This window comes from Prionailurus viverrinus, chromosome C2 (assembly GCF_022837055.1).
Source record: "Prionailurus viverrinus isolate Anna chromosome C2, UM_Priviv_1.0, whole genome shotgun sequence".
Classification (NCBI taxonomy): domain Eukaryota; kingdom Metazoa; phylum Chordata; class Mammalia; order Carnivora; family Felidae; genus Prionailurus; species Prionailurus viverrinus.
This window is the reverse complement of record NC_062569.1, coordinates 99,455,382-99,471,894: the sequence shown is the minus strand read 5'-3', so window position 1 is coordinate 99,471,894 and position 16,513 is coordinate 99,455,382. Positions and strand designations below refer to the sequence as shown.

Sequence of the window (16,513 nt, the reverse complement as noted above, 5' to 3'; positions counted from 1 at the left end):
TAGATATGTCTTAATTTTTTGTTAAATGTGAGGTGAAATAAGACTATATAATATAAAATTTATTGCTTTTAGTATGTAATACTTTGCAGATAATAGGCATTCAGTCAATATATGTTAATGTGGTTTGAACGTCAGTAATTTTTTTCAGAGCATTTCTCAACAATATCAACCTTGGCTCTTTGAATATATAAATGCTTCTGGATGTTTATTTTACATTTTCACATAACTAGGTATCTGTGGGAAAGAAGTTTTATGACATCAGAATGATAATAGAAAGCAGTTAAAAACTTTGTTTTATTCTGCCAAAACTTGGGGTACTGCATTTTAAATAATATATCTCATTCTAGTTTTCATTCATTTTACTCCAACTACAAAATATGATTCATAGTTTCCATGGTAAAAGCCACTCATTGATTTATAATCCTTAGTGCCATGGATACTTATTTTTCCTTATGTCTCTCTTTTTTTTTTTTTTTTAATTTTTATTTGAGAGAGTATGTGTACACAAGCAGGGGAGAGGGGAGAGTATGTGTACACAAGCAGGGGAGAGAGAGGGAGAGGGAGACGGAGACGGAGAATCTTAAGCAGGCCCCATGTTTAGCACGGAGCCCAGTGCAGGGCTTGATCTCACGACCCTGGCATTATGACCTAAGCCAAAATCAAGAGTCACTTAACTGACTGAGCCACCCAGGTGCCCCTCCTTATGTCTTTTTATAAACCTCATGCTATAGTCTTTTTGTTCTAATCACAGTGGAGGTAATGACCCTTTTCTGGTGTTTATGCAAATGAGGTCAGTAAGTCACAGTGTTTATTTCTCCCTAAGAAGTTTCTATAGCTTAGAACTTGGTGTTTGAGCTTGAACTCATTGGCAAAAACACATTTCACTGTTGTCAGTTTCTTTTGCCTTTCCAAGTAACAGTTTTCCCCTTGATGATCAGAAGGGTCTTTAGGAAAGGCAGGCTATATTCAAGAACTTTTAGGGAAAAGGCAAAAAAGAATACCATCAAAAGAGTTTAGGTAAAAATATTTGTCTGAAACTTGTAGTAAACTGCTCCTAGAACCTATTTCTAATTCTTAAGTACTTAATAAAATGATAGAAAAATGGCATACTTTTGGGTTTATGAAATATGATTTAAAATTTTAGTTAGCTCTGACATTTCAGTGCATCTTAACTCTTATATAGTAGGTATAGAGATAAATATTTATGAAATTAACAAATCTTCATTGTTCTAACACAAGTTAATTAAATATTAATACTTTAATAGTTTCCCCTTGGATATTAGTACATGGTTCTAATTAATTGTATCAGGAGGCTAAATACATCAAAAATAGAGTTATTCTGGGTTGCCTAGGTGGCTCAGTTGGTTAAGCATCTGACTTCAGCTCAGGTCATGATCTCATGGTTCGTGAGTTTGAGCCCTGCATTGGGCTCTACACTGACTGTGCCCTGACAGTGCAGAGCCTGCTTCAGATTCTCTGCCTCTCCCCCACTTGTGTGCATGCATGTGCACATGCTCTCTCTCTCCCGCAAAAATAAATAAACGTTAAAATAAATAAGTAAATAAAACTATGGGGCGCTCAGTCAGTTGAGCGTCCGACTTCGGCTCAGGTCATGATCTCGCAGTCTGTGAGTTCGAGCCCCGCGTCGGATTCTGTGTCTCCCTCTCTCTCTGCCCCTCCCCTGCTCTGTCTCTCTCTCTCATAAATAAATGTTAAAAAAAATAAATAAAAAATAAAAATAAAGTTATTGCTACACAGATCTGAAAATGTACAACTTTCCCCACCTACCAGAAAAGTAACTTTTACTTACTAGACAATGTGATCTAAAATAGTAAGTATAAATTCTGGTTCAGTATTTATAAGAAATAGGAATTCTTGGGGCACCTGGGTGGCTGTCAGTTAAGCATCTAACTTCAGCTCAGGTCACGATCTCACAGTGAGTTCGAGCCCCGCATCGGGCTCTGTACTGACAGCTCACAGCCTGGAGCCTGCTTCGGATTCTGTGTCTCCCTCTCTCTGCCCCTCTCCTGCTCATGCTTTGTCTCTGTCTTTCAAAAACAAATAAGCAGTAAAAATAGATTTTAAGAAATAGGAATTCTTAATCAGGACTTCACCTAGTGGTAATGACTAATTATAAACATCCTTATGAAAGCCAATTTTTTTTTCTAGATTTTATTTTTTAGGTAATCTGTACACCTAACATATGGGGCTCAAACTCACAGCCCCAAGATTAGGAATCACATGCTCTACTGATTGAGCCATTCAGGCACCCCTGAAAAAAATTTTTTGGATGCATATGTGAGTTTTTCTAGGTAGAGCTGTTAGTAGTTTATCAAAGAGGTCCTTGTCTCAGAAGAGTTTTAAGAGCCACTAATGTGAAGTGTTAGAAATGAAAGTAAAGATGTTGTTTTAAATATTATTTCTCAAAGGAATAAACAACACAGTTTTGTTTCTCAAAACAACACAGCAAACTGATACTTGTGTGGCATTCTGCCGTGCAGCTCTTGTTCCAATTTTAGTTTAAACATTTTTTTTTTTTATTCCCAAATCCATCATTCCATGTATTATAGCAACCGGCGTGATCAAAGTGTGTCTTGATGCTGCTAGGTTTGCCAAAGAGAACTTTGGACTTTTTGAAAATAATTTTCATCTGTATTATGTAAATGAACAAGCTTTAGCCTAACACATACATTTTGTTTACCTCTATATCGGATGCTAAAAATGCATATTTTTGTGAAACTGTATGTATGTTTCATAGTGGGTATTTTCTTTTTCTTATGAGTATGTAAGAGAGGTGTGTATTTGGGTTAACCGGATATTTTAATTATCTGTAACTATTCACAGGATCTTAAGTTTTCACAACACTCATTTGTTCTTTTCAGTGGTTACAGCCTGTGACATGGCAGGTGCAGCCATGTATGAGCTGGTGAGAGTGGGCCACAGTGAGTTGGTTGGAGAGATTATCCGACTGGAGGGTGACATGGCTACTATCCAGGTGTATGAAGAAACCTGTATCCTTTTTGGTTCAATTTCTTGCCACTTTCTACAAGTCAGAATTTAGGGATTTATAGCAAAGGTGGAAGTAGCAACAACCAATGATATCAGACACATGAAATGCTGGTGTTATAAATAAACCTGATCTTTACAGGAATTTTGAGGAAAGGTACTAGGAATTAATGATCTTATTTTAAGAAATTAATATTATCTTCTGAACGTTCATTGCTCTTTGTATTTTGGTAGTTCACAAACTTTAGGGGAAACCAATTAGAATTTTTCTTAAGAGTGACACATATTGTAGAAGAAAGCATAAACAGAATTAACAATATCAATTTATATGGTTAAAATTCTCCAGTCATGATTTCTGTTTAAAATAGTGAATTCATAAATAAATCAGTCACTACTGTCTGCCTGTATTCTAATAAATAATGCTCGATGACATGTTACATTATGGTTTTAGCACTAGGAAATCTTTACTTCTTGTTTGGTTATCATAATTTTGGCTTTTAGGCATAGTATTTATTTTCAGTTTTCTATGAAAAAGAGATAATGTGTTAAACTTTGTGAAGAGAAACTACTTTTTTTTCAACTTAATTTATGTGTTTTACTTAAATTGACTCTTAAGGGTAGTAGTAATTCTCCTTATTTATTATTATTATTTTTGTTTAAGTACAGTTGACATACAATATTATATTAGTTTCAGGTGTATAACATAGGGATTTGACAATTATATACTTTATGAAATGCTCACCATTATAAGTATAGCTACCATCTTACCAAAGTTATTACAATATTATTAACTGTATTCCGCATGCTATACCTTTTTATCCCTATGACCAATTTGTTTTATAACTGGAAGTTTGTACCTCTAATCTCCTTCACCTGTTTTAACCATCCACTCACCCCTCACCCCTCTGGCAAACACCAGTTCTCTGTATTTATGAATCTGTCTCTGTTTTGTTTGTTCATTTGTTTAATTTTTTAGATTCCACATATACATGAAATTATATGGTATTTGTTTTTCTCTATTTTTCTCTGAATTATTTCATGTAGCATAATACCTTCTAGGTCCACCCATATTGTCGCAAATGACAAGATTTCATGCTTACTTATGGCTGAGTAATATTCTCTTGTGTAATATACACATATGCATATATGTTACAGTGTTTTATGTATATATACACACAGGTATGCTGCATCATCTTTATCCATTAAATCTATCAGTAGACACTTAGGTTGCTTCCATATTTGGCTGTTGTAAATAATGTTGCAAGAAATATAGGGGCATTAGTTTTTTGACTATTTTACTAAGATCTATTTGGTACAACTTTTTTGTCATACTAAAATACATTTTTTCAGGTAATTTGTCTCTCTGTGTATGTACTGGTGTGCTAAATCAAAACAAAATCATCTGGAGATTTAAATAAAATTAGAAGTCTTTGTAGCTATGAAATCATGACTAATCAAAAAGACTTTTTTAAAAGACTTTTTCTATTGTTAGCTTTATCTTTTATTCAATCTTTTACGTGGTTTGAAGATTTAAGATAAAAACAAATGAAGGTGTATACAGTGACAACCCTCTTCACCATTGTCATCCTGTATTTGGCCAATTTTCAAAACACATGCATGCGTGCAGCCATTTTTATTAATTCCTTTTATTGTATACCCTTCTAGGTTGTTAATTGCATATATGAACCAATATAAATATGTTACCTTTCTTCCCTTTTTTCCCCAGAAGACAGCATACTATATGCACTGTTCTGTACCCTACTTTTTTTTATGCAAGATGGATAGGTATGTGAAAAGTATAGGAAAATGTTAGTGGTGGGATCTAACTGGTAGATATGAGAGTTCACTGTAAAAGTCTGAACTTTGCTCTAGGTTTGAAAAGTTTCATAATGGAAATGAAAATATATTTTGGAGATCTTTCTAGAGCAATTCATAGAAGCTCCTATTCTTTTTTTACAGCTACATAGAATTCTATCATATGAATATATATAATTTATTGATCTCTTTAATGATAGAAATTTTGGTTGTATCTAGTATATATGTGTTATAAACAGTGGTATAGTGTAACTATAGGATGAATTCACAGAAGTTGGATTCTTGGGTCAAGGTTTATGCATTTAAATTTTTGATTTTGCTGAATTGCTGTCAATAAAAGTTGTACTGATTTTACTCTTGTCAACAAGTATGTGAGAGCAACGTGATTTCAGTCTGCTTACTTGCAGGTTGTATTCTTTTGCTTTCCAAAACCACTTCTTAATTCTTAAGATTTTAAGTTTTTGTGCCACGTACTAGTATCCTTTCTAGGGGATTGATATTCCTCAGTAGTATAGCTGAAATCATGTATTAAGGAGAGTTGGAACAATGTATTAACCATATATCGCTGCTGTTGTTAGCTCTGTGGTTCCCAGACTGTGCAGAAGGCATACTGGGCAGCTGCAGCAAACTCATGTGATGCCCCAGGATATTTAAAAGTTTTGAGGTTAACACGGGGTTATTAGACATGTTGTCAGACATCACGTGAACCAGTAGCTTCAGTTTAATAAACACTTTCATTATTCGGCCGCACTGTATTCTTGTCAATGATGTCATATCTTTGGGAAGCTGAGCGTTTGGTGATTGCTAAGCTGAAAAGCAAGTATTGTACAAAAATGAATGTGGAACAGGTATTCAGTTTGATTCCAAGGTTTGAAAATGGTACAGTGCCCAGTAAACACTTACATCCCATTTGTAAGAATTGATATTGTTTAAAATTGAAATTAAAATATTTTTTTCTCTCAGTCTATATATTTTTCTCTCAGAGTGTCATTCAGTTATTAGGACATACATATTTATTAAGTTGTTTGGATAGAACTATTTAATAAGTGGCATTATTAGATACATCTTTTGTCACAGTGACCTGTGGCCTGAAAAAGTTAATGGAACACTAAGGATGTTGTGAACTGAGAAAGTTTGAGAATTTCTGTTTTAGCTTCTTAAGTATCATTTCCTGTTAAACTGTGATACTTCCTTTTTATACAGTCTCTAAACTTTCAGACTGAGTTTTCCTCAACTACTGCTTCTAGCGGGTGTGTCTGTTGGAGATCCTGTACTCCGCACTGGTAAACCCCTCTCAGTAGAGCTTGGGCCTGGCATCATGGGAGCTATTTTTGATGGTATTCAGAGACCTTTGTCAGATATCAGCAGTCAGACCCAAAGTATCTACATTCCCCGAGGAGTAAATGTGTCTGCTCTTAGCAGAGATGTCAAATGGGATTTTACACCTTGCAAAAACCTGCGGGTATGTCTTTGAAACCAAGATTTCTAACATTGGTGAAAGAATGTGAAATGGATGTTTAATGAACTATTTTGTACTCCTTAGTCTAATAAAAATAGACCACAGAAGTATAGTTTAATTTTTCTTTAAATCTGCTAGAAGAATTATAGAATATGTTTTATTGATAAATGAAGCAAATGATTTAAGTAATAGCAGCAAGGATGAATCTGCCTGATATTTATTTGAATGTTAAACAGCTTGATGTTTATTTGAACATTAAACAGCCAGTACATTTGTTCTCTAGGTTGGTAGTCACATCACTGGTGGAGATATTTATGGAATTGTCAACGAGAACTCACTCATCAAACACAAAATCATGTTACCCCCGCGAAACAGAGGAACTGTAACTTACATTGCTCCACCTGGAAATTATGATACCTCAGTAAGTAGTATATACACTTTATCTCATAGTGTGGCCCTCCCTGATAGTCCCAAGAGTACCCATTTTAGTGTCCTAAATAGCCATCCATAGAAATGATACTTAATGTGCGAGTTTTAATTAACTCCCATAATTTTTTTTATCATGATGATTTAATACCCTTATGTATTGCAAAATGATTACCACATAGGGTTAGTTAACATTTCCATCAAAGCACTTTACCTACTTAACCTTTGTGTGTGTGCAGTGAGAACATTTAAGATCTACTCTTTAGCAACTTCCAAGTATATAGTACTATACTGTTATGTACAGTCATCATGTTGTACATTGGATCCCCTTATTCATTTTTTTCAAGTTTTTATTTAAATTCCCATTAGTTAACATACAGTATAATGTTAGTTTCAGGTGTAGAGTGTAGTGATGCATTACTAACACCCAGTGCTCATCACAGTAAGTGCCCGCCTTAGTACCCATCATCCATTTATAACACCTCCTCCTGCCCACCTCCCCTCCAATAAACCTCAGTTTGTTGTCTGTAGTTAAGTGTCTGTTTTCTGGTTTGCCTCTCTTTATTCCCCCCCTCTGTGTTCATCTGTTTTTTGGGGTTTTTTTTCTTAAATTCCACATATAAGTGAAATCATATGGTATTTGTCTTCAAGTGATTTGTTTTCACTTTTAGCATAATACTCTGTAGCTCCATCCATATCATTGCAAATGGCAAGAGTTCGTTTTTTATGGCTGAGTAGTATTCCACTGGGTGTGTGTGTGTGTGTGTGTTTTAGCTTCTTGCTAGGACACACACACCACATCTTCTTTATCCATTCATCAGTTGACGGACACTTGGGCTCTTTTCATAATTTGGCTATTGTTAATAATGCTGCTATAAACATTGGGGTGCATGTGTCCCTTTGAATCAGTATTTTTGTATCCTTTGGGTAAATACCTAGTAATGCCATTGCTAGATCATAGGGTAGGTCTATTTTTAGACCTTTGGAACCTCCACTCTGTTTTCCACAGTGGTCACACCAGTTTGCATTCCCACCAAGAGTGTAAGAGGGTTCCCCTTTCTCTACATTCTTGCCAACACCTGTTGTTTCCTGTATATAACTGCCATAATTATTTTTTATAAAGATTTTATTTTTGAACTTGGGCTTGGGAATACAAAAAGCAGAACATAGTGAGTTATTTTTTGTTTTTGTTTTTTTATTTTTTTATTTTTTTTAATTTTTTTTTTTCAACGTTTATTTATTTTTGGGACAGAGAGAGACACAGCATGAATGGGGGAGGGGCAGAGAGAGAGGGAGACACAGAATCGGAAACAGGCTCCAGGCTCTGAGCCATCAGCCCAGAGCCTGACGCGGGGCTCGAACTCACGGACCGCGAGATCGTGACCTGGCCGAAGTCGGACGCTTAACCAACTGCGCCACCCAGGCGCCCCTGTTTTTGTTTTTTTAAAGGAAAGCAATATCTAATATAACATTTTCCCTCCTTCTTAATTTATGCTCGTCTTAAAGCCCTGATTCTTTAGGCATAGAGTAGTCTTTGATTTTAACTGTTAATCTATATTTGCATAATTAATTGTATAATGGATTATATGAATTCTAACTCTGGGTAGGTTGTTTAAAACTTAGTCCTTTAATGTTATTGCTAGTCAGTAAAATACAGTAGACTTACAATAGTCTTTGTGGGTATGAAGATAACTTTATTAAGAAGACTATTGTAACAGATAATCTATTCCAGATAAAATGTGAGTGAAAACAATTTTCTAGTCATTTCTCAAGAGTAAGTCTTTGCTCTACAAAATATAGAGAACAAAAGATTTAGATTGGGATTCTGTGCAATCAGCTAGCCTTACCAGCTTAAAGACTCACACACATGGAAGGAACACTCTGAGGTAGACAGTTCAAATTCATGGAGTAACAAAATTATAGATTGCTATAAGTCTGTGGACATTGGGATTATTTGTGAGTAGTTGAAACCATCTCAGTGTTCATAAATGTTAGAGTATTACTCATTATCTTTTTGCTTTTGTAAATATTTAAAAATATTTTATTTTATTAGATATTTTAGGGTTCTTAAGTATTTTTTATTAAATCGGTATAAGAGCACTATAATAAAGTAAACAAAGGAAAGAGTAATACGAAAACTTTCATTTCTCCCTCAGTCCCAAGTGTATCTTCTGTATCTTTTTAAGACCTGTCCCTGTGCATATCCATATCAATTTTTTAACTATTCTTCTATTGTTTGAAATAGGTCTTTCTCAACTCCTATTTTTTTAAGCATTAAAACTAATAAATGCACCTGGTTAAAAAAAATTAGAACTGTATATAAAGATTTGCAGGGCACCTGGGTGGCTCAGTCAGTTGATCATCCACCTCTTGGTTTTGGCTCAGGTCATGATCTCACAGTTCATGGGATTGAGCCCTGTGTTGGGCCATGTGCTGACAGCATGGAACCTGCTTGGTATACTCTCCCTCCCTCTCTCTCTTCCTCTTCCCTGCTTACACACATTCTCTCTGAAAATAAATAAACATATATATAAAAAAAGATTGGCAATAAGAAATATAAATCTCCTCCACTTCCACATACTAGCTTTCTACCCCCAAGAGGAATTTGGGGTTACTTTGATGTTAGAGGAAGAAATGTTCATAAATTTGACTGTACTTAACATCCTACTGTATTTCTATAGGATGTTGTCTTGGAACTTGAATTTGAAGGTATAAAGGAAAAGTTTAGCATGGTCCAAGTGTGGCCTGTACGTCAAGTCCGGCCTGTCACTGAGAAGCTGCCAGCTAATCATCCCTTGTTGACTGGCCAGAGGGTCCTTGATGCCCTTTTTCCGTAAGTTTGAGCTATGTCCTGTGGTTTTTCCTCAGAGGATTATATGTGGTTATTGTTTCCCTGCCTTATAGATATCTTATGTGCTAATGCTATAATAAATTTTATCTAGAGAAATAATAGTAAATTAGTTAAAAATGTTCATATATTGCCAATGTTTATTATGGAGTGAAATCATTGACACAGTTGCAAAAAGAGCATTACTTCTAACACTTTTTGAAAAAATAAAATTTCCAGAAAATCTGTACCCAAACAATATATCTATCTTTATTTAGCTGTCCTGGAATTAGTAGACTGGTGTCACTATAAATATGGTTTCTAAAATCAGCTGGGCTCTCTGTGCTGCCCAGGAATCTTTCTTAATTTATAGTCTGCTCTTTGCCATTTTCTTCATCAGCTGCTTAAAAACCTCAAACCTCTTGTCTTTAAATCTCAGACTTTACCATACTCTGCTTTACTTTCAACAAAAAGACTTCATCATTTATTTCACAGAAAAGACAGAAGCTGTGATACAGTAACTCCTTCAACTTCTGAATCACGAACCCACATATGTCCCACTTAAACCCTTCAAACCTACCCTCTGAGTTGTTCTCACTATTTCTCACAAGATCTTCGATCTTGTGACTTATTAGTCAGCACCTCCTGTTTCCATATCCTTCAGGAACCAGCTTAAGCTTAATAGTCTGTCACTCTTATGGATACTGGCCAATGGACTATATTTTCTTGTTCCTTTGTTTTCTGTCACACTCACCCGGCAAAATCCCAACTGAATCTGTCCAGCCACCTCCTGCTCCCAAGTCTACACACAGGCTGCTGAGAAATTCAGTTAATCAGTGCAAGGTGGAATCTCACTGCTGGGTCCCAAATCCTACTGCATTTCTCTTTTTCCCATTCTCCTGCTCTCCTCAGCAGCTGTTTCAGACCTCTGCACCTGCCTTAGGTCCTGGGCTCTACTCTTCCTTCTTCATTAGCAACAAATGATCATACTAGAGCCTTCACATGTGAAACTCCTTCCATTAATGTACACTTCCATTCGTCCCCTCTCATCTTTCCTCTTTCTGGAGCTTATCCTACCTCATGTCTCCTCAGGGACCTCCCTCTGTAGGTTATCTTCCTTTTATTTCCCATTTCATGAAAAAATATCTACCTTCTATCCTTTTCTCCTTTCTGTCTTCCACTACTTGTCTCCTCATCTTCACAGCCAGACTCCTTGAAAAAATAAATTAGCCATCTCCACTTTTCCCACTGTAATTCACAGTGCCTGCCCAGCTGGCTTGCCCACAGTTGAAACTACTGTCACTAACATTCTCACTCACTACCATACTGATAATTCAATAAATAAGTTTTAGTATTTCCTTAATTTCTATGACTTTGAATGTTGAATGTTGCTGCTGATTCCTTCCTCCTTGAAATACCCTGTTTTCGTTCTTCCTGTTAGCTTCTATACACAAGTCCTTATTCTCCACTGCAAGTTCCTTCTCCTTTAATTTTGATATTTCTTAGAATTTTTCCCTTTCTGGGGCCCCTTACCCTATGTGGATAACTTTGTCCGCTCTAATGACTTAAATCTTCCTCTACATATGATGACTTCCAAATCTGTATCTTCCCCCAGATTTTGTGTGAGTTCCAGACTCACATTTCACTTCTGATCATGCCTCTCCTTTTGAACATCTAATGGGTACTTCTAAGTCAATATGTTCATAGCTAAAATCATCATCTTAATCACCACTCCCTTCCTTGAAACTTGTTCATCTTTTTTTGTTGCCTGTTTCAACGGCTATCATTATCCATCCAGTGAATGCTGAATCTAAAATCTATGATTTCTCTCAAGGATCATTCTTACCTGCTCACATCTAATTATTGAAGAAGTGCTTTTATTCTCTTACCCAGGTATTTTTTATCTACATCTTTCATCCCTACTCCATGATTTTAATTAAGGATCTTACCCTCGTTCCTGCCATAATCACATTTAATTAGACTTCTCCTTAGTCTTGCCTTCTTTCTAAAGGATTGTCCATATTACATAATGACACATCTAAAACACATAACTGGTCCTATACTGTTTTGCTTGAAACCCCAAAATGCTTTTTATTGCTCTTAAATCCTCCTGCGGCACCTGGGTGGCTCAGTCGGTTGAGTGTCCAACTTCAGCTCAGGTCATGATTTCACAGTTCGTGGGTTTGAGCCCCATGTTGGGCTCTGTGATGATGGCTCAGGCCTGGAGCCTGCTTCAGATTCTGTGTCCCCCTCTCTCTCTGTCCCTCCCCCACTCATGCTCTTTCTCTCAAAAATAAATAAATACTAAAAAAATATATACTCCTTAACTCCTTATAAAACCATCTGGTCTGTGATCTGGCTATTGCTTACTTTCCAGTATCATGTCAGCCACTTGATGGCCCAACTTCCTTATGCATCATCTTCCAGGCATCCTGAAGGACTTTTAGTTCCTCAAGCAGTGCTCCCTCTTGCCCCTGGACCTTTGGATATGCTATTTCCTCTGCTTAGAATGTTATTTCCCTTTGTCTGGCTAATTTCTGTTTCCTTTCAGGTCCTTCCCTTCAGAAGGATTTCCTGACCCTACTCCAATCCAGTGTCAGACTTTGCACCCCTTCCTGTGTTTTCCCCTAGCACCTCGGATGTTCTCTTGATAGCATGTTTCACATGGAATTGTTGAACTTCCAAACTGGGGTACACCCAGCCCTGCCTCCCCATCCAAGTTAAAAGTGATTTGAGAGAGGTATACAAAGCCATAGGATGAATGGACATGCCCTCGTGGTTTATCAGAGTCACTGAAAGGTTTGAAGGAGAGGGACATCTGGGTGGCTCAGTCAGTTGAGCATCCAACTTCATCTCAGATCATGATCTCACAGTTTGTGAGTTCAAGCCCCACATCGGGCTCAACTGCTGTCAGCCTGTCAGCACAGAGCCCACTTCAGATTCTCTGTCCCCTTCTATCTGCCCCTCTTCCACCTGTGCTGTCCCCCCAAAATAAATAAGTATTAAAAGAAAAAAAAAAAGGTTTGAAGAAGAAAAAAAATGTTTAATGTGTATTAGTTTAATTTTGAAGAAGTCTGTCATTATTATTAAGGTCATAATGTTTCTGTGAATTTTATAATAAAACAGTATTGCAAAGAAATTTCCCTTAGCATTAAATTTCATTTCTCCTGCCCACACCCTCCTGCTCTACATGCACACTTGGCGTGTGAACACACACACAGACACATACCACACCATTCACTTTGCCCTGCCCTTAAGGATATTTCACTCTCTCTTGCCACTTCTTAGGAAAAGTTTGAATGTAGCTGCTAAATGGCACTATAACCACCAGCTGACTTTGGTTTACACCGCTGGAATGTGAGCTCTGCATACAGAAACATGGCTATCTTATTTGCTGGTGTCTCTCCAGCCATTTCAAACAGTTTTTAGTGCCTAGGAAGTACTTTATAAATAGTTATTCAGTGTATAAAAGGGGATTGACATAACACCTTAACAAAATTCTTTGTTCATGAACCTTTATAGCAAGATACGATTTTCTTAGGTCTTATTTTTTGCCTCAAGACAACTTAGAAAAGTTGTTTAAATTTTTCTTTTAGCTGTAATTCCTATATTGTGCTTACATGAACTAATTTATATAAACATTCCAAGTATCATTAGTACTGTTTTATTTTCATATTCCTTTTCCCCAAGTACTTTATGGCATGTACCCTCCCAATCTAGCTATTAAAGGTGGTAGAGATGGTTAATGACAATAAAAAACATACACTGTTACAGGTACCAGCTGCGGAAGCAATTACTGTATCTGTATATCTATCTTTGTATATATATAGATACAGATGAAAATATTTCAAAGTGCTTTGTTTCTTCAACTTGTTTTTCTGTGTCACTTACCTACTTTATTTGTTAGTAGTAATTAGCAAGTGTAGTAATCCACACTTTGTTTTCTCCGCTCAGATGTGTACAGGGAGGAACTACTGCAATCCCAGGGGCTTTCGGCTGTGGAAAGACAGTGATATCGCAGTCTCTATCCAAATATTCCAATAGTGATGTGATCATCTATGTAGGATGTGGTGAACGAGGAAATGAGATGTCTGAAGTCCTCCGGGACTTCCCAGAGGTCTGTACATACAAAGCTTCAAATATTATTTTAGAGAAAATACCACTAACCAACTTCCTTTGGCAATTAAAAAAGCTCTGTCTTGGACCTAGAGCAATGCTCTGATTTGTCAAGGATCTCTTAAAGAATTTTCTGATTATATTTGTGATTCAATTTGTATATTCCAGGAAAGGAATTTGAATTTTTCAAATACTTTAAAGTTTCTATTTGTGGTCCGATGGTTTTCAGTTATTGGGAGAAAGATAAAATAGACAAAATATTTGTAGATGGGAACTTTATATTGGCTTTATATGATCTACTAGGTTGCTAAAGTAATATTCCTTTTTCCATAAAATAATGGATTTCATTTATGCAGTGGAAATAATGACTATCTTCTTTCCAGCACAGTGGGGCAGGGGGGAGAGGTTGGAGTGATGAGAAATATTACTTTGGGAAAACTGATTATAAGAGGGATTAAATATGGGTAAGTTGTAAAAGCGGGGACTAAAATGTCCTGTTTGGAAATGGGAGGGTCATAATCGATTGTTTGCTTCTAGCTCACGATGGAAGTCGATGGTAAGGTGGAATCAATTATGAAGAGGACAGCTTTGGTAGCCAATACCTCCAACATGCCTGTTGCTGCTAGAGAAGCTTCTATTTATACTGGTGAGTACATGAATTGAAATAAAAGCAGTGTACATCTGTTCTTAACTTTAAAGCTAGCACCAAACCTTTTCTTTTTCCAAAGAACTTTCCTTTCATTCTAAAATACTTTGTGTGTACAACCATATTCCTAGCTTTTAAAAAATGCTGCACAGGGGCGCCTGGGTGGCTCAGTCGGTTAGGCGTCCGACTTCAGCTCATGTCACGATCTCACGGTCCGTGAGTTCGAGCCCCGCATCGGGCTCTGGGCTGATGGCTCAGAGCCTGGAGCCTGCTTCCGATTCTGTGTCTCCCTCTCTCTCTGTCCCTCCCCTGTTCATGCTCTGTCTCTCTCTGTCTCAAAAATAACGTTAAAAAAAAAAATTAAAAAAATTAATGCTGCACAAAAATGAATAAATCAATAAATAAAAATAAAAAATGCTTTATGTACTATAAATGCTTTATGTACATATGAGGATATGTCAGTATATTTCTAGAATTGTCTCAATCTTGTTAATAACCAGAAAACGATGTTATCTTCTACTACCATTTTTTTTTTCATTACATGTTTTACCATTGTTCTAAACTCCAAATAAATCTGTATGTCTATAACTTTAATGATGACCTTTGGATTAGTATATTTTGATGGCTGGATATAAAAGATAAGAAAATCAGTGCACTTATGTGTTACCTCCCATATTTGCTCCCACTTCTATCCCCGCTTTTTGGTAGTTTTATTTCTACATTTTCAGATTTATGATATTCACATTCTATGTGTAACCATGCATACAATATTCGTATTAGCCTTAAACCTAGCGTAAAATGGAGTCAGTCCCCACAGGCACTCTTTTGGCTATAATTTCTCCATTTATTTTGTGGTTGGCTAAAATCTGACTTTTGAAAGTTTCCTCAAGAAAGTCTCAGGGAAACTACATTCTATGAATTCTTATTTCTTCATAAGTTTGTTTTTTTCTACTGCCTTTAAAGTTTCTTTTTTGTTTGTTTTTTTAATGTTTGAGAGAGAGAGAGAGAGAGAGAGAGAGAGAGTGAGCAGGGGAGGGGCAGAGAGAGAGGGAGACACAGAATCTGAAGCAGGCTCCAGACTTCGAGCTGTCAGCACAGAGCCCAGCATGGGACTCGAACTCACAAGCCATGAGATCATGACCTGAGCCTAGGTCAGACGTTTAACTGACTGAGCCACGCAGGCACACCTGTTTTTGTTTTTGTTTTTGTTTTTGTTTTTTTAAGGAATCTCTACCCCCAGCATGGAGCTCAAACTCATGACTCTGAGATCAAGAGTCGCATGCCCTTCCGACTAAGCCAGCCAGGCACCCCAATACTGCCTTTAAATTTTAATAGTAGTTTGGTTGAGTATAAAATATTTTGGATCAATGTTTGTTTCCTTGAGAACTTTTATTGTAGCACTAAATACAAGGGAGGGATCTGAAGCCAACCTGCTTTTTTTTCCTTTTATGGAAGATTTTTTTTTTTTCCCAAAGGAATTTCTCCTTCAATTTAAAGTTTTATAACTTTTGGGGACCTGGGTGGCTCAGTCAATTAAGCGTCTGACTTCTGCTTAGGTCATGATCCCACAGTTCTTGAGTTCAAGCCCCGCATCAGGTTCTGTACTGACAGCTGCCTGCTTTGGATTCTGTGTCTCCCTCTCTCTCTGCCTCTCCCCCAATCATGTACTGTCTCTTTCTGTCTCTCAAAAATAAGTAAACATTAAAAATTTAAAAAAATAATAAAGTTTTACAACTTTATTGAGATATATGCCAATATTGATAGTTTTGATAAATTTTTCCAGAGGCGTAGTTACTTTTTCAGCTTATGAACGTGTCTTTCATTTTGGAAAATTTTCAAGAATTGTTTCCCAAACTTTTCTCTTCTGCTATGGTTATCTTCTTCAAACTAGACATATTGGAGCTCCTTTATCTGTTTACCTTATATATCTTATCCTTTCTAATCCTTTTTATTTAGCCTTTTGTTCATTTGCTCACAGGATATTCAGTGGTTATTCTATGCTTTGCTGCTAATGAAACGTTCATTTCTGTAATGGCTTTATTTTTTCTTCCAGCTCTTTGTTGAGCTCTGCTGGCTCATGAAACCTCTTTTCTGACCTTACTGTATATTCCTTGAGATTTTATTGTGTGGTAGGATGCGTTATTAACAGTTTCTTTCATTAATTTATCGTGGTCACAGTTTTCACCTGTTCCTTGGCAGGTTCTTTGGCCATCATTGT

The 16,513-nt window shown here is 36.5% G+C and overlaps 1 protein-coding gene across 2 annotated transcripts in view; it reads left to right on the top strand.

The window, feature by feature from the left end:
* Positions 1 to 16,513, top strand: part of ATP6V1A (ATPase H+ transporting V1 subunit A) — a 67,199-nt gene that overhangs the window by 30,412 nt on the left and 20,274 nt on the right. For both annotated transcript variants that reach the window (XM_047874462.1, XM_047874463.1), the window contains 6 exons: positions 2,883 to 3,011; positions 6,069 to 6,283; positions 6,564 to 6,701; positions 9,388 to 9,539; positions 13,488 to 13,650; positions 14,187 to 14,295. In XM_047874462.1, the coding sequence (XP_047730418.1) occupies positions 2,883 to 3,011; positions 6,069 to 6,283; positions 6,564 to 6,701; positions 9,388 to 9,539; positions 13,488 to 13,650; positions 14,187 to 14,295 (906 nt within the window). The remainder of the gene's footprint in view (positions 1 to 2,882; positions 3,012 to 6,068; positions 6,284 to 6,563; positions 6,702 to 9,387; positions 9,540 to 13,487; positions 13,651 to 14,186; positions 14,296 to 16,513) is intronic.